The 13,600-nt window shown below is 41.0% G+C and overlaps 1 protein-coding gene across 1 annotated transcript; it reads left to right on the top strand.

Annotated features, from left to right (window-relative positions):
• Nucleotides 1–8,443: 8,443 nt before the first annotated feature.
• Nucleotides 8,444–11,803, top strand: LOC115317864 (cysteine-rich venom protein 6-like). Its single transcript, XM_029977618.4, has 2 exons — nucleotides 8,444–8,513; nucleotides 11,527–11,803. Exons 1-2 carry the CDS (start codon nucleotides 8,444–8,446, stop codon nucleotides 11,730–11,732), a joined length of 276 nt encoding a protein of 91 aa, XP_029833478.1. The 3' UTR covers nucleotides 11,733–11,803.
• Nucleotides 11,804–13,600: the final 1,797 nt, after the last annotated feature.

Here is a 13,600-nt window from a genome sequence, read left to right as displayed (position 1 = left end):
TTCTGGAGCTAGACGACGAGCATGAACGTGCACGCGTGGGCCGGTGGTGGTGAAGTGCTACACGTCATGTTTCAAAGGTTGTTCTGTGTTGCAGGGTTGGGTCAGGTTGAGAAAGTTGCAAAGGATGGCGTCGTACTTGGTGTTGTTCTTTGCGCAAAGCAGTCTAGGGCTCAGTAATATAGAATTTGAGAGAATTTGGAGTACGCCAATATTAGTGGTGGCATCTAAAAGCTTATGATGTGTCATGTCAACAAGAAGACCGAAGTGAGTTAAAAATCGGCGCCAATAATTGCATATCGAACATCTGTAACGATGAATACCTACCTTAGTGTACGGCGCAGTCCAAGGTCTACGGTCGTGGACCTCTGCCCGCAAGCTGCAAGGAAGTTCAATTTGCTGTTTGCAGAGCATTCGTGGATGTGGTAATGTCCTGTGAGGTTGCGGGATTTACACTAACTTCTGCTCCTGTGTCAATAAGAAATCGAACCCTTGTCTGACGATTGGTGATGTAGAAGAGTGCGGGGCGGCTGGTAGATGGCTCAAGTGAACTGGCCGCCGTCAGTAGTTGGTCGGGTGGTTTTCCTGGAAAGAACAGGGGTCTTGGCATTGACGTTCCTGGGTACCGAATATGCGATGGTACCAGCAGGTTGCACCTTCCGGACATCTGTCTCTTGTGGTGCTGCGATGAAGCCGACGTGGCGATGGGCTGCCTCGTCTAAGTCTAAAGTTGTTTGAGCCACGTTGGTTTACGTTGCGAGGGCTGGTGAAACGAGGAGGTAGCCGAAGTCTTGACTCGAAGAGCTGTCCAAGTTGGTGTACTTCATCTCGGAGTTGTTGAGTTTTCGACGCCTGTCCGCTGATGGGAGCTGGTGTGGCGGTGGTGACAGTTGGTACAGTGGTCTCTAAGATCTTGTCTGCAAGCTCGGCTAAACACTCCAAAGAGATGTTACTGGATGTTGCCAATATCATTCGTGCATTATTGGGAAGCCTCTGAGAAAAGATGTCGCGCAGTATGGCTTCATCAAAAGTGTTTGCGCGATCTCCGAGAAGTTGCCACATGGATCGTAGCAGTTGAGACTGTCTTCTTCTTTCTCCGCGTCAGCAGCCGCTACACCGCCATCGTCATTTGCTCTATTTAGCATATTTAGAGGGTTAAAACTCAAAACCAAGACAAATACCTCTAACGGAACGTATTCTGGCTAAAAGATGGGTGTAAAGATAACGCGACGCGAGAAAAAAAAAAAAAAAAAAAAAAACTAAAACTGTTTTTTTTTTATTGCTGAAATTGAACGAAAAGTGAAAACCCTCTTTGTTTTATAATTTAGTTCTCAGCACTCGTCAGCGATGAAAACACAAACTTTGCTTAATTTGGAAGGCCATGAAAGATTCTACACGTGGTATTATATTAAAAGCGATACTAAACATAGTCGATTAAAAAAAATATCCGCAATTTAGGTCACAGTTGTTCGCGGAGGGGATTTTTACAAAAATTGTAGCGACGAATAATAAACACTAGTTATAATGTCGTCCTACCTACTCGCAGATATATCACACTAAAAAAATATATAGACGCTCTCTTTTTAATACTTTGAGATTAAGAGTGATTCAAAAACACCACACACGATAATCGTCAAAACCTCGTCGTTCTTTCACGCTTATTTGAGATTGTTTTCCTCGGAAACCATTCATGTCGGGACATTAAAATAAAAAAAAAAATTGTTCTTCACGGAACATGCACCAGGAAATAAAAGAATTTGAAGCAAATAAAAAACACGACGGCACCTCGTTGCCTGAATCCAAATGAAACCGCGCGCGCACCCACGCACGCACGCACGCACGCACGCACGCACGCACGCACGCACGCACGCACGCACGCACGCACGCACACACACACACACACACACACACACGCACACACGCACATACACACACGCACACGCGCACACACGCACACGCGCACACACGCACATACACACACACGCGCGTGTGCGGTCACACACGCATGCACGCAGGCACACACAAACACACACACACGCACATATATATATAAAATTACCAAATTTTAGTTAATTATCGGATTTATCTTGCCGATTTGCTCCCTATTTAATGTCCCCTTGTGGATATAAGTCACCTTCTGAGAAACATTAATTTAGGTCTTACAATTCTTTAAAACCATATATATAGAGCCTAATATTAAAAATAAACCAAAAAGGTTCTTGAGAAAAAAAAACGAGTCAGAGGTGAATTCTAGAGTTATTTTACCCCGTAAATTTCAATATCACGTTCATTTTCTCCGAAGACGTAACTAAACGCGAGAAAACGCGAAAAACCTCCGACCAGTACAGACGTCATGAAGGGATCTTTCGGCCGCCAAGCACGTGTCGCTCATGTGGGCAGCCCATATGGAATTGAAATCTTGCCAGCTGTATTCCCCCGCACAGACACCACTCGTGACTTCTTTTTCTGACCTTCCTGAAAATAGCAAGGGTGCGCGTGCATTGCTTCGAGAGGTGTTGAAGATGTGCGAGAGCCGAGATTTCGAAAGGCGCTGAAGATGGGCGACAGCGGAGATACATACTGGAGCGAGGCACATGACAGCCGTCCACAAGGGTGAACTCGATAATCTGCGTTTGGCACGCGACCCTCACTGACGCTCGGATTGGTTTTTAGGGCTGTAGCGTTTGCCGTTGTCCAAGTTACGCTGAAATGGTGCAAAACTGCCCTCACTTACCGCTTCACACTTTATATACAATGATAGTTAAAGAAATATTAAACGCAAACCTTGGGGGGTTGCGGGAATCGCATAATCAGTTCGCAGCCAATCAGACTTCAGTACTCGCCGATAAGAATACCAAAGAACCAATCACTGACGGCAGACCCGCCATTTTTTTTTAAAGCCGTCAGTGCTTAGAGAGAGCACTGAGCTTTAAAATTTCTGTCGAGAGTTCCGGTAGCCAAACAATGCGAACAACGGACGGATTTACGCGAAGAACGAAGCTCGCAATTCAAAGTTAAGTTTCCCAGCATTCACTCTTCATGTAAGCTAATTGCATATGAAAAGTCGCGCTAATTGTGCCGGTCAAAATAGAGTAATTTTGATCATGGGCGTACCAAACCGGGTTGGGGGGGGGGGGGGGGGGGGGGAAGGTGGCAAGGCATATGTTTTATCTTCCCCCCTGAAATAGCCGCCACAGGGTAGGGCAAACATTCGACGGCGGCGCCCAAGGGAAAGCAAAGACACCGCCCCCCGACACTGAGGGGGGGGGGGGGGGGGGAGAGATGGGGAGGCTTTGATTTGCTCCCCCACTCAAGAAGAGGTTGGTACGCCACTTATTTTGATGCATTATTGGTATTCTGAGGCTTCCGATTTTCTGTGATCCTTCCCATGACTCTAATATGGGGGAATTCGCTTCTGGGGCGTTTACAAGAACAGTGGTCTCAGAGTTCTTTTATTATTTATCATATAAACAAATACATTGTATGTTTAAGGTGCCGAAGTGCGAGTCTTGCAGTGTTGCGTCTTATTTTCGCGAACGTATGTTTTTATTGAAGTGGACAGTATATCTAGTTGATGAATTACAGGCAGGTATTAAACATTACCACCATTTCTACGTTCGCACACGATGACGCTATCCGTGACTATACAAACGATTTCAAGCCCCCCCTCCCCCCATGCAGGGGGCCCTAAACTTCTCAGACACTAAGGTGAAGCCGAAAGTCCGTCGAGGTCGCCGATTGCACGTCGGCGAAAAAATCGCGAAGTCATCGTCATGATAGGCCAGTTGGTGCGCTCCGTCAGTTTCGGCCCAAATTTTCTGTTTGGCGAGTTTTGGGGCCCTAGTAAGCATAATATAGTTTACTTATACAATAGAGGTTGATTATTGCTATAAAGCATTTTTGTATGCCTCATACAACTTCTCACTTGGCATTGTTCACGCAACTGACTCTAGAGTTTTAATGTTGCGACAAGGACGACATCATCGAATTTGCAATATAAATAAATCACCAGCAACAAAGAAAGCTTGTCCTCTTCTTATGCTGGGCTGAGAACCAATCTTCCTGTCGTTTTATCGACTTGAGTGAATTCATGATTGAGCGGGAACGTCATCTAAACAAAAATATGTCAGTTAGCCTCCTGGTGAAGTTATGAGTCGGCTGCGAGATATCACTTGAAATGCTATGGAACATCAATTATACTTAATTGATTAAACAGATAAATTACACTTACACTTACAATTAATGAAAGTTCGGGAGGTTTTCTTTTTTAAAAAAGGCGAGTTTAAGGGGAATTATGTTGTATGTTTGTCCCCTGATTTTGAATATTCCAAGTATATATTACCCAGAACGGATCACCAACTCAAGATTCAGCCGCCCAAATCACGCACACTATTATTTTCCTCATCGCCTGTTGTCATGTGCATTAGAGATTGGGTCGATATGCCATACGAAGTAGTGTCGGAGGCTAACCTGGCAACATATAAATTAAGATGTGAACAGTACCTTGGAATAAGCAGTCAGTGATCAGTCTCTACCTTGACATCTATTTGCCTTGCACGCTGTTGTATATTTGTGTATTTGCATCTTGATCTTTTTCGCGTGAACTTTTCTTTTGCAACCATTCAATTATGTCGCAATATATGAAATTGCAATGTTATATCATGTATGTGTTCTTTTTCCTGCCCTTCTGTGTGCACACTTTCCCTAGTGCATTTTTGTGCGTGTTATTCTAAGATGTAAATAGTATATACGCGAAAATACTGTTTTGAAGTTGTAAATGTATATTACAAATTTCCCCCTCATGTAACGCGCTTGCAAGTCGAGTGAATTTGAGGTAATAAAATGAAATGAAATGAAATTTGACACCAGGGCATTCTTACACGCTAGAAAAACCGGAAAGCCAACCAATCAGTGTGACGTCACACCAAAAGGTTTTAACAAACTTGCGCGTGTCACGTTTGAGAGAACGTGTGCAGCGTTTTTGACTGCTCTGATAAAGATTGCGGAGGGCGTGACAACGTTGAGACCTATTTATGACATGTCATTGATTTTCTTCTCCCGCCAACCGCACCGCGAAGGAGGTTCTTCAGTGCTATTTTGAAAGCGTTGTGGCTACATGGCGCAGTAATCTAAAATGAAATTTGGATATTCCTGATCCTGGAGGGCAGATGAAGACAATACAAGTGTTTTACGCAAACAGAAAACCGGATCAGTTTTCCTTTAAACGAGGCAGAAGGCACAAAGCAACTTTAAAGCAGACTTCTGCCCGTTACTTAAATAATGCAATGAATTACCATTTCAAATTACCGAGCCTCAAATGTTATGAAATAATAGCACAAATTACTTTCGCTGAAAACTAGCAGATTCCTTTAATCGTTAAGTTGCGAATTACTTGCACGTTACTGTACCCATACCCTTCTCAAGAAAACATTAGAAACAGTATTGATGTTTTTAAAACTGTTCTACAGCATCACTCTCCATCTTGCATACGCCCGTATTATGGTAGACATTGTGAAAATAAAATGCTCTATTTAAGAGAGCTTCGAGATGAACGCAGTGCACCTCTAAGCTGACAAGGCAGCAAAAACTGCAGCCGCTCCCGTTATCCTTCTAGCTTACCGTCGACCGGAAAAGTTCCCTTAAATTCTGCAGACAAATCTAGTGGTACGCGCGCTCAGTAGGAACGTCTACATCCACTTGGAGATTCGAAGGAAAGGAACCGGTCCCAGAAAACTCCCTTGTGACAGGAGCCTTTCAAGCATGAGCGCAACGCCTGAAAGCTGCAGTCTCGTGCCTGCATCTTTGACGCACTGTAAGCTTATGCATGCACGGAGTATAGTTGTATGCAGTGCTGAAGAATACATAGGCTCATTTTTTTAGCTTTTGTCGAGCGCGTGGTCGAACACTCGTATTGCTCCATCTTTTGTTTTACGTTCATATTTCTTATTAAGAATAACGAGTGATTAAAGTAATCCGTTAGCAACATTTGTAACGAAACTACATTTCGGATTACTGCCGCAAGAAAATTTCAGCGTCTTTTACAAAATACTTAAAAAAAAAAAACGGATTACAAGTAATCCGTTACAGTTAACGAATTATTCCCCATGTCTGCCATGAAGACATAAGAGATCCCTTCCAGTATACTTAAAAGTGACCTTTACATCTACTCTTCCCCAGAGCACTGGGGAAATCGTTCAATGTAATATACGCAGAGAGCCAGGAAAAGGCCATATACAGGTAAAACACTAATGTCTTCACTGTTGCACTGAACATCATGTTTCACGTACTCAATGTTACGTGTTTATGACTATTACTTTTAATTAAGGATACGAACTATCTGCGTGAGTCTTTTAAGGATATCGACATTCGCGTGCATTATAACAAGTCCTTTTAGTTACATTTAGGAAACGCGATGCTTGCAACTGTCTCACTAGCTTCATTTTCCTCTGTCACGTTATTACCGTTAAATGTTTCTGCTCGCAATGCACAAATTATTGACTAGTAGGAGTTTTCGTTTTCTATATGTTTATTAACGTGACACGTTGTTTGGCTAGTTGTTCCGGATTTCGTAAAGCCGGATTAAGTTTCGCCGCTAGCTTTAGCGGGAAGATTGCCGTCACGTGATCTCAACGCGAATTGAGTTTCCCCGCTAAGTTTCGGGAGAAAAGTGACGTTACATGGCTTTATAACTCGTAATCTATACACAAACTGAGTTTCCCCGATAGATTTAGTGGGAAAATTAACGCCACGTGATCCAAACATAAATTCGGTTTCCCGATAAAGTTAGCGAAAAAATTGACATCACCGGACGTGACCAATGCACCAATTCAGCTTCCCCGCCAAATTTAGTGGAACATTTACATTGCGTGACTCCGATTGTTTATCGGCGCTGCCACGAGGTGCGCTAAACGCTTTTGATGCTAACACGTTTCACGTATCAAAAAGAAAAAAAAAAAAAGAAATGCCTAGGAATTCGCGTTAAATTTTTTACGAAGCTCTTTTTCACAGAAGGCGCAAAGAAATAACCACTAAGCTCACAAATTATTCAGCATAAATATGTGCGTGATGATTCAACACAGGCGTCCAAACCTGTATCGATCGTGTCTTGAAGAATTCCTTCCCGTCTAGACCGGAGTGCATTTTTTGTCGGCAAAGTTCTTGCCCTATTAACTCAGCATATCTAAAACACAAAAAAAAACTTCAATTAGGGACGAGTAAATAAAATTAATATTTTGAGGACGCCGAGTTCAAAAGGCGTTCTAAAAAAAAAAACTGAAAAAAAAACACCTCACTTTTGTCTTAAATTTGTTACTCGATATTTAATTTTTCGCGATTCTTGAATTTCGGTTACTTTCAAAACAGAATTTAATAAACATATGCTTTTATAGTCGGCACCTTTAAATACGTTTGGACGCTGATCAGATGATTATAATCGACATCTACACCACTAATAATACTCATCTCAAAAATTAATATTAAAGAATAACCACGGCTAAGAACGCATATTGCCGTGTTATTGAAATATTGCTCGTCATTATTACGCGTATATTCGCGATTAAATAATCAAATGCGTTTCTAATAGCTGGACTTCTCTGTGTTCTTGAGTAATTAGAGCTCTTGATTATTTGATGTTTATATCGTGAAAACGTCCCACACTTTTTTAGGTGCAATTTTTCCTCGTTCACCATGCTCTTGACATACACTTATTTAAGCTCCTTCTAAAAATATATTTTTGATGCTTTGACTAGCAATGTTTTTCTCGTTCACCATGCCCTTGTCATACACTTATTTAAACACCTTCTAAAAATATATTTTTGATGTTTTCACTTGCAATGTTTTTCTTGTTCACCACGCACTTGTCATACGCCTATTTAAACACCGTCTAAAAGTATATTTTTGCATGTTTTGACTTTTACCTGGTGCGCAGGTTTGTTAAAAAAATATACAGACACAATGTTTATGTGCTACTGCACAAATGAATTTTAAATTTTAACATTCAGAATAAGGAACAATGCAAGTCGAATATAATCATTACCTAATATCTCTTCCTCTAGCTTCCAGCTCGTACGATGCGCTTCAGTCTGCAGTTGATGATTTCACTCACTCCATATCATTAACACACCTACATTAACAAGTTAAAAGGAAATTGCTGCTTGATGGTCCACGTAACTAACACACGTGCGACCGCCGCTCCAGTCTCACGAATACAACTCTTGCCTCGCCTAAGGTCCCTTATTACACAAGCCGTCCTTGAAGCTACGAAAGCTACAGGTATTGTGTAAAACACGAATCGCGCGGCGTGACGCACATTGGCAAACACGTTCTCTATGGCGACCTGAAAGCATCGTAATATTTGTTAGTGAGCTGCGTACCTATCGACATAGAAAGCTTGTGTTTGCGTACGCTTCAAGGCAAGCAAGTGTCATCTAGCTTTGAAACGATAAGCATGAATACTTACCTCCTCAAAGCCCTTTGCTTCTGGCTGACAGTCGCAGCCGTCTGCGCCGGGGAACCAGGTACGCCAATGCATTTCCACTAAACCGTAGGTAACCACATATGTCTGTGCTTTCAATCGGAAACGATAACTGATTTTACGCGTTCGAATGCACAGTATTTAAGAAATATTATAGCATCTCTTCATATTCGCTGGGAAATATACTATATTCTGACTCGGAATAAATTGCATGTTTAAGTAGCTTTGTTATTCAGCGCAAAATTGTTTTTTCATGTAAAATTAACTAGATAAATTAATTAACCTTTATTATTAATACAGAGCTTGCATTATATTGTGAAGAAAACTAGATCTGAAAAGTGCTACTACTTTCCAGTAAAAGCTCCATATTCCGTTTTCCGAGATGAACCAAAAAAGCCACTAGTCGTTGCTGTATGTGTGCGCTTGCTTTTTTTTGAAAAGAGCTGTTACTACGTTAAAAAAATCTGAGTTTCGCGAATGAGCAATATTGATTAATAATTTCTGATGGTGGACTCTGCACCACATTGAAGGGAAATATTCTGTTTGAACATAAATACTGCTTAGCCAGGCATGTTAGTTTAATAATTCTCTTAATTCCTTTTTTCTTTACCTGTGCTATACTTCAAATTTTTGTGAGCGAAATCTTTTCGATTATGGACCACACAAAATTTTGTTCTTCTGTTTTGGTTGATAAAAAGAAAACATCACGCGCCGGGTCAAAACATATTCAAACAGTACCGACCTTTGAGCCTGTACTGCCTCGGTAACAAATTAGTAGTGAATGCTCAAAAGTACGACAGTTCCCTTAAAAAGCGAATCGATACACGAAACTGCTTTGCAAAAACAATATATGGAAAGCAATTCTGACGTCCTGTAACTCTGTGTCTGTTAAAAATGAAGTAAAAAAGGTCTAACTTGTTCACAACCTGTATGAGAACCATCGCATGATTTCAGGTTGAGCTGTTTTCCGAGAGACGTAGCTTCAAGCCTGTGATATGATTTGTTGCATTTGCCCAATGTGCCAATCACCAGGCCAATATGAATTAAAGTCCATTTTATGAATAACATTCCTCTAAAGGCCTTTCAGAATATATATATAAGCAATTTCCCTTACTTTATTTGTTCGCGCATCATATGTTTTGAACAAAAGACACCGGAGAATTTGTCCAGGAAAACGTGAGTGAATCACATAAAAACGATAGATAAGCCTGTTGGGCCAAGACCTCATTACTGCGTGTAAGAAGTTTGAGGTAGTAACACTAGAACCTAGTGCGGGCACATATTGGATACGAGAGAGGTGTCAGAGGTTTTTATGGGGCACAGTTTCAATCATGGTATCGATCGCCCCTCTGTCACACAAAAAGGAGAAAGCAAGCAGGCGTTTTTTTTTTAATTTACACCCTAATGGTTATACGTAAGCGTCGAACCCAATTGCCCAATGTCATTTGACCGCTTACGCTTCAAACGTAATCTGTGCCTCATCATGTGCGGATGTACTTTCGTAAATCGCTGTGAATTGGCACGGGAAAGTCGAGACTCGATGCCTGTTCATAATGCATTTTATGTTAGTTAATATAGCTGTAACTGGCTGCTACGTAAGCGGGGTATAGGTGCGATTTCTAAAAATACACATTTATAAGCTCGTGTACATGCACACGCTTTTAAATTTCAAAATGCCTGCTATCTACTGTAAATTGTTGTGTGTCTTTTTGGTACTTGATGTCAGTATAGGGGCGTATATAGAGAGAGGCTGGCCATTCATTGGGAAGGATAGGGGGAAAACGAGGAAGCGCCATTTGCCGAAATCGGGCTGGGCGTATTTCAGGGCGTCTTCACAAATTCAATTGTGGCCAGCCACACGCCGTGTATAAAACCATGGTGGTGATCGCGCGAAACAAAATTAATAAGAGCGCCGCTGTAACTTTCGGTGGCTGAATAAATGGATCACGTGATGTTTCGATCACGGTCATGCAAACTCACGGTGGGGCATATATAAAGACATGGAAGGTACAAAAAGCGTGCGCGACTAGTAAAACAAATGGTGTAACCCGCACTATACAGGCGCCGAGGGCTGGGAATCTGCCGTCAGAGCGGTCAGGTCCCGTCCGAGCAAAGCGAGAAAAACAGCGTTTGAGCGGCTCACCCGATTCTAACATCTTTTTACATGATCATAATCGAAACTTCAGGTGCACCATATTTTCAACAATGAAGAGTTACTCCATTTAGCTCTTACGCAATTTTTAAAAGGGGTTCTCGCTACCAAAGTGAGGAAAATATTTTCGGCTCCTGGATGGCCTTATACCTGTGTCTCGTGCACGCCCTGGTACTGCCCACTCGTCCCTTTCACCAAGCTCTTTTTTATATTCGAATTTATTATTTAGCACATACTGCGAACCTTTCCATATCCAAGCAGGGTGGGCGGTAAACATAAATAACGCTTCAAAAAACAATGGTTGCACATAAAACAAGAAAACAATGGTGGAAAAACTGCTGCACAGAAATACAAGATATACAAAATATACATATATCAAAATCTAGTAAATCACAAAGTTATAAAAATTACCCATCAAAATTTACAATGAAAAAGATAACAGTGATGCAAAGGAACAGTGAATCTGATGTCAGTGGAACTGCTGTTTGTTGGTGGGCGCTCCCACATCCTGCTCTCAGCCAAACTGAAGATTATTTAATTGCATTTTGTTATTTTCGTTGACATCTTTATGCCTTTACGCCATTTCAAAAATTTAGTAATGTGAAATATGTCTTAGCTTAGCTTGAGTTTTTTCTCACTTTATTTGGTATTTTGGTTTGTACAGCTTAAAACGCATGCGCATAATGCGCGTATGCTTTTGTTTTGTCTGTGTCCTGATGCACCACTAAGTATGCGCGTTGCGGTTGTTGGGTATCAGTAAATAAGCATAATCATAAATATCTTGGCGTATTTGTAACGACCTAAGTATCTTACCCACCATGATCAGAGATCAAGATGATTCAACGAAGTAACATACTTTGGTCTCAACCGCCTACGTCACATTAAACTTCGTTTCTTCGCCCAGGAGATCACAGTCACCCTAAGCCGGAGACCTGCGTGGAAGGCGAAGTCTGGAAAGAATGTGTCGGGAGTTCATGCGCTGAACTAACCTGCAAAGACCCCGTGGCTTCCAATGGATGCACCCTTGACTGCAACTATGGATGCTACTGCGCTGACGGACTCTACAGGGACGTCAAGAAAAATTGCGTCAGGATAGAACAGTGTTCTTGAAAGCTGCCTCCTGTAACCATCCTCAAGATCACGGAAACAAGACACTTACGAGTCATGAGAGCTACATCGTGTGAAAGAGGTTTTGATGTTTGACGTACAGACAGAAGCATATATGCCTCCCGCAAATGTTCAGGCTTCCATGCACAAAGCTGCAGCAGATCATAATGCTTGCCACTCCAAAAATATATTCGTCAAGGCTTTACCATTTGTCCCGTTTTAATTTTCTATTCATACTAGCTACATAATTATGATATCATTTCATGTACTTCTGCCATAAACAATAAAACAAATCATATTTCGTGGAAATTATGCTTTTATTTCTTAAATTAGGATTATGTTTGTCAAGTATGTTAATATTACGATTTGAATTTTCCCGGTCCTATGTAAAGGTAAGTGGAGCCCATAAAACATAATTTCACTATAGCCTGTTTTATCCCCAATACTTGCAGTATTAGTGATTTTGAAAGAAGAACGGGTATATTGTATGGTGAGTGTATCTTTTTGTTAACTACGGTGCTCCCGTTACCTCTCTAGCTCTCTATACTTACCTTTGTACGTATACAAATCACTTTATGAGATTACAGAAGACCCGGCTGGAGCGTCAGTAGTCGTAAAGACCAGGCATCCAGCCGTGCCACTAAAAGCTATATTGAAAATTCTACATCAGGCTTGTTTGTTGTTAATGCTATGTCAAAATCAGCTGTCTTATTGTTCAGGAGTTTTATGAAAAAAATCGTTTACGCATATTAACTTCTTATTTTTGCGGCGCTGCGACACAAACCATGACCCCTCGCTAGAAAAGATATTTACAAGTCAAATTATTAAAAATATACTCTGAATTTTGCATACCAGTTGTCCAGTAAACCAATACCAGTGCTAGTTCATATTTATTAAACTCAGGAAACAAAACTATTTGTTCACAAATTCGCTATAAAGGATAGGTTGCTACGGATTTGTTGAACTTAAAATTATATTAAAATATTCAGTTGTTGTTGGCGTGAAACAGTCTGCTACATGGGAAATATGGACATCGGATGTCTACTTAAGAGTTTTAATACATAATAGTTTGTGGCTTTGGTAAAGGTTCTTCCTTTGCATAAAGCAGTAACTTGTGTCAAGCGCTGTTTGGGAAAGCTATGGTTTCAACCCGAGAAAAAACATTTTGGTCATCGATACTTCGGTTTATATACGGAGATGATATCGTATGTTTTATGAAAGACGATCAAATAACAAATTTTATGGTGGGGTCACGGTTGGGGCAAACTCACAAGGGCGAAGGCTGTGAGCTTAAAGAATTTTTCAACCGAACGCAAGAACTCAGAATTTCACTTACTTTTAAATGTATTTAGAATCCTTTGCAATTCAAAGGTAAGCAAAAATTTATGAAGGGGTATTTATTGCATTATTTGTGACTCCACATAACGAACAGGTGAATACAATGAAAGCGCGGTCATTGGTGGTTGTATAGATTTAATCTAAGATTATTTTTAGCTATGCATCGAAATATGTACATCAAAAATTAATGTGAAAATAAAATGCACCACTTTGGTGGGCCGAAACTCTTTAATTACGACCTAGATTTTATTTTGAGTTGAATGCCTTTGCAGAGTAACTCTAAGACAGAACAGTATTACGGCTTGCACCGGTAAATAATGCGTACTTATTCGTATGTAAATTTAAATATCTAGGCAAGTGACATTTCCTTTTAACGTGCATACCTAATTACAATATTTTACGAGGAGATTGCTAGAAACATAAACTATTTTATTGCACTGTAACGACAGAAATGCATTAAAGCGACATCATAAAAGGGCTCCGCGAACACGCTAAAGAGCTCACAGACCCGTCACCGGACTCCGCGCATCGCG

The sequence above is a fragment of the Ixodes scapularis genome, unplaced genomic scaffold (genome assembly GCF_016920785.2).
Source record: "Ixodes scapularis isolate PalLabHiFi unplaced genomic scaffold, ASM1692078v2 PGA_scaffold6__148_contigs__length_123643588, whole genome shotgun sequence".
Taxonomy (NCBI): Eukaryota; Metazoa; Arthropoda; class Arachnida; order Ixodida; family Ixodidae; genus Ixodes; species Ixodes scapularis.
Note: the sequence above shows the minus strand (reverse complement) of the source record. Positions and strands in the feature narration are given on the sequence as shown.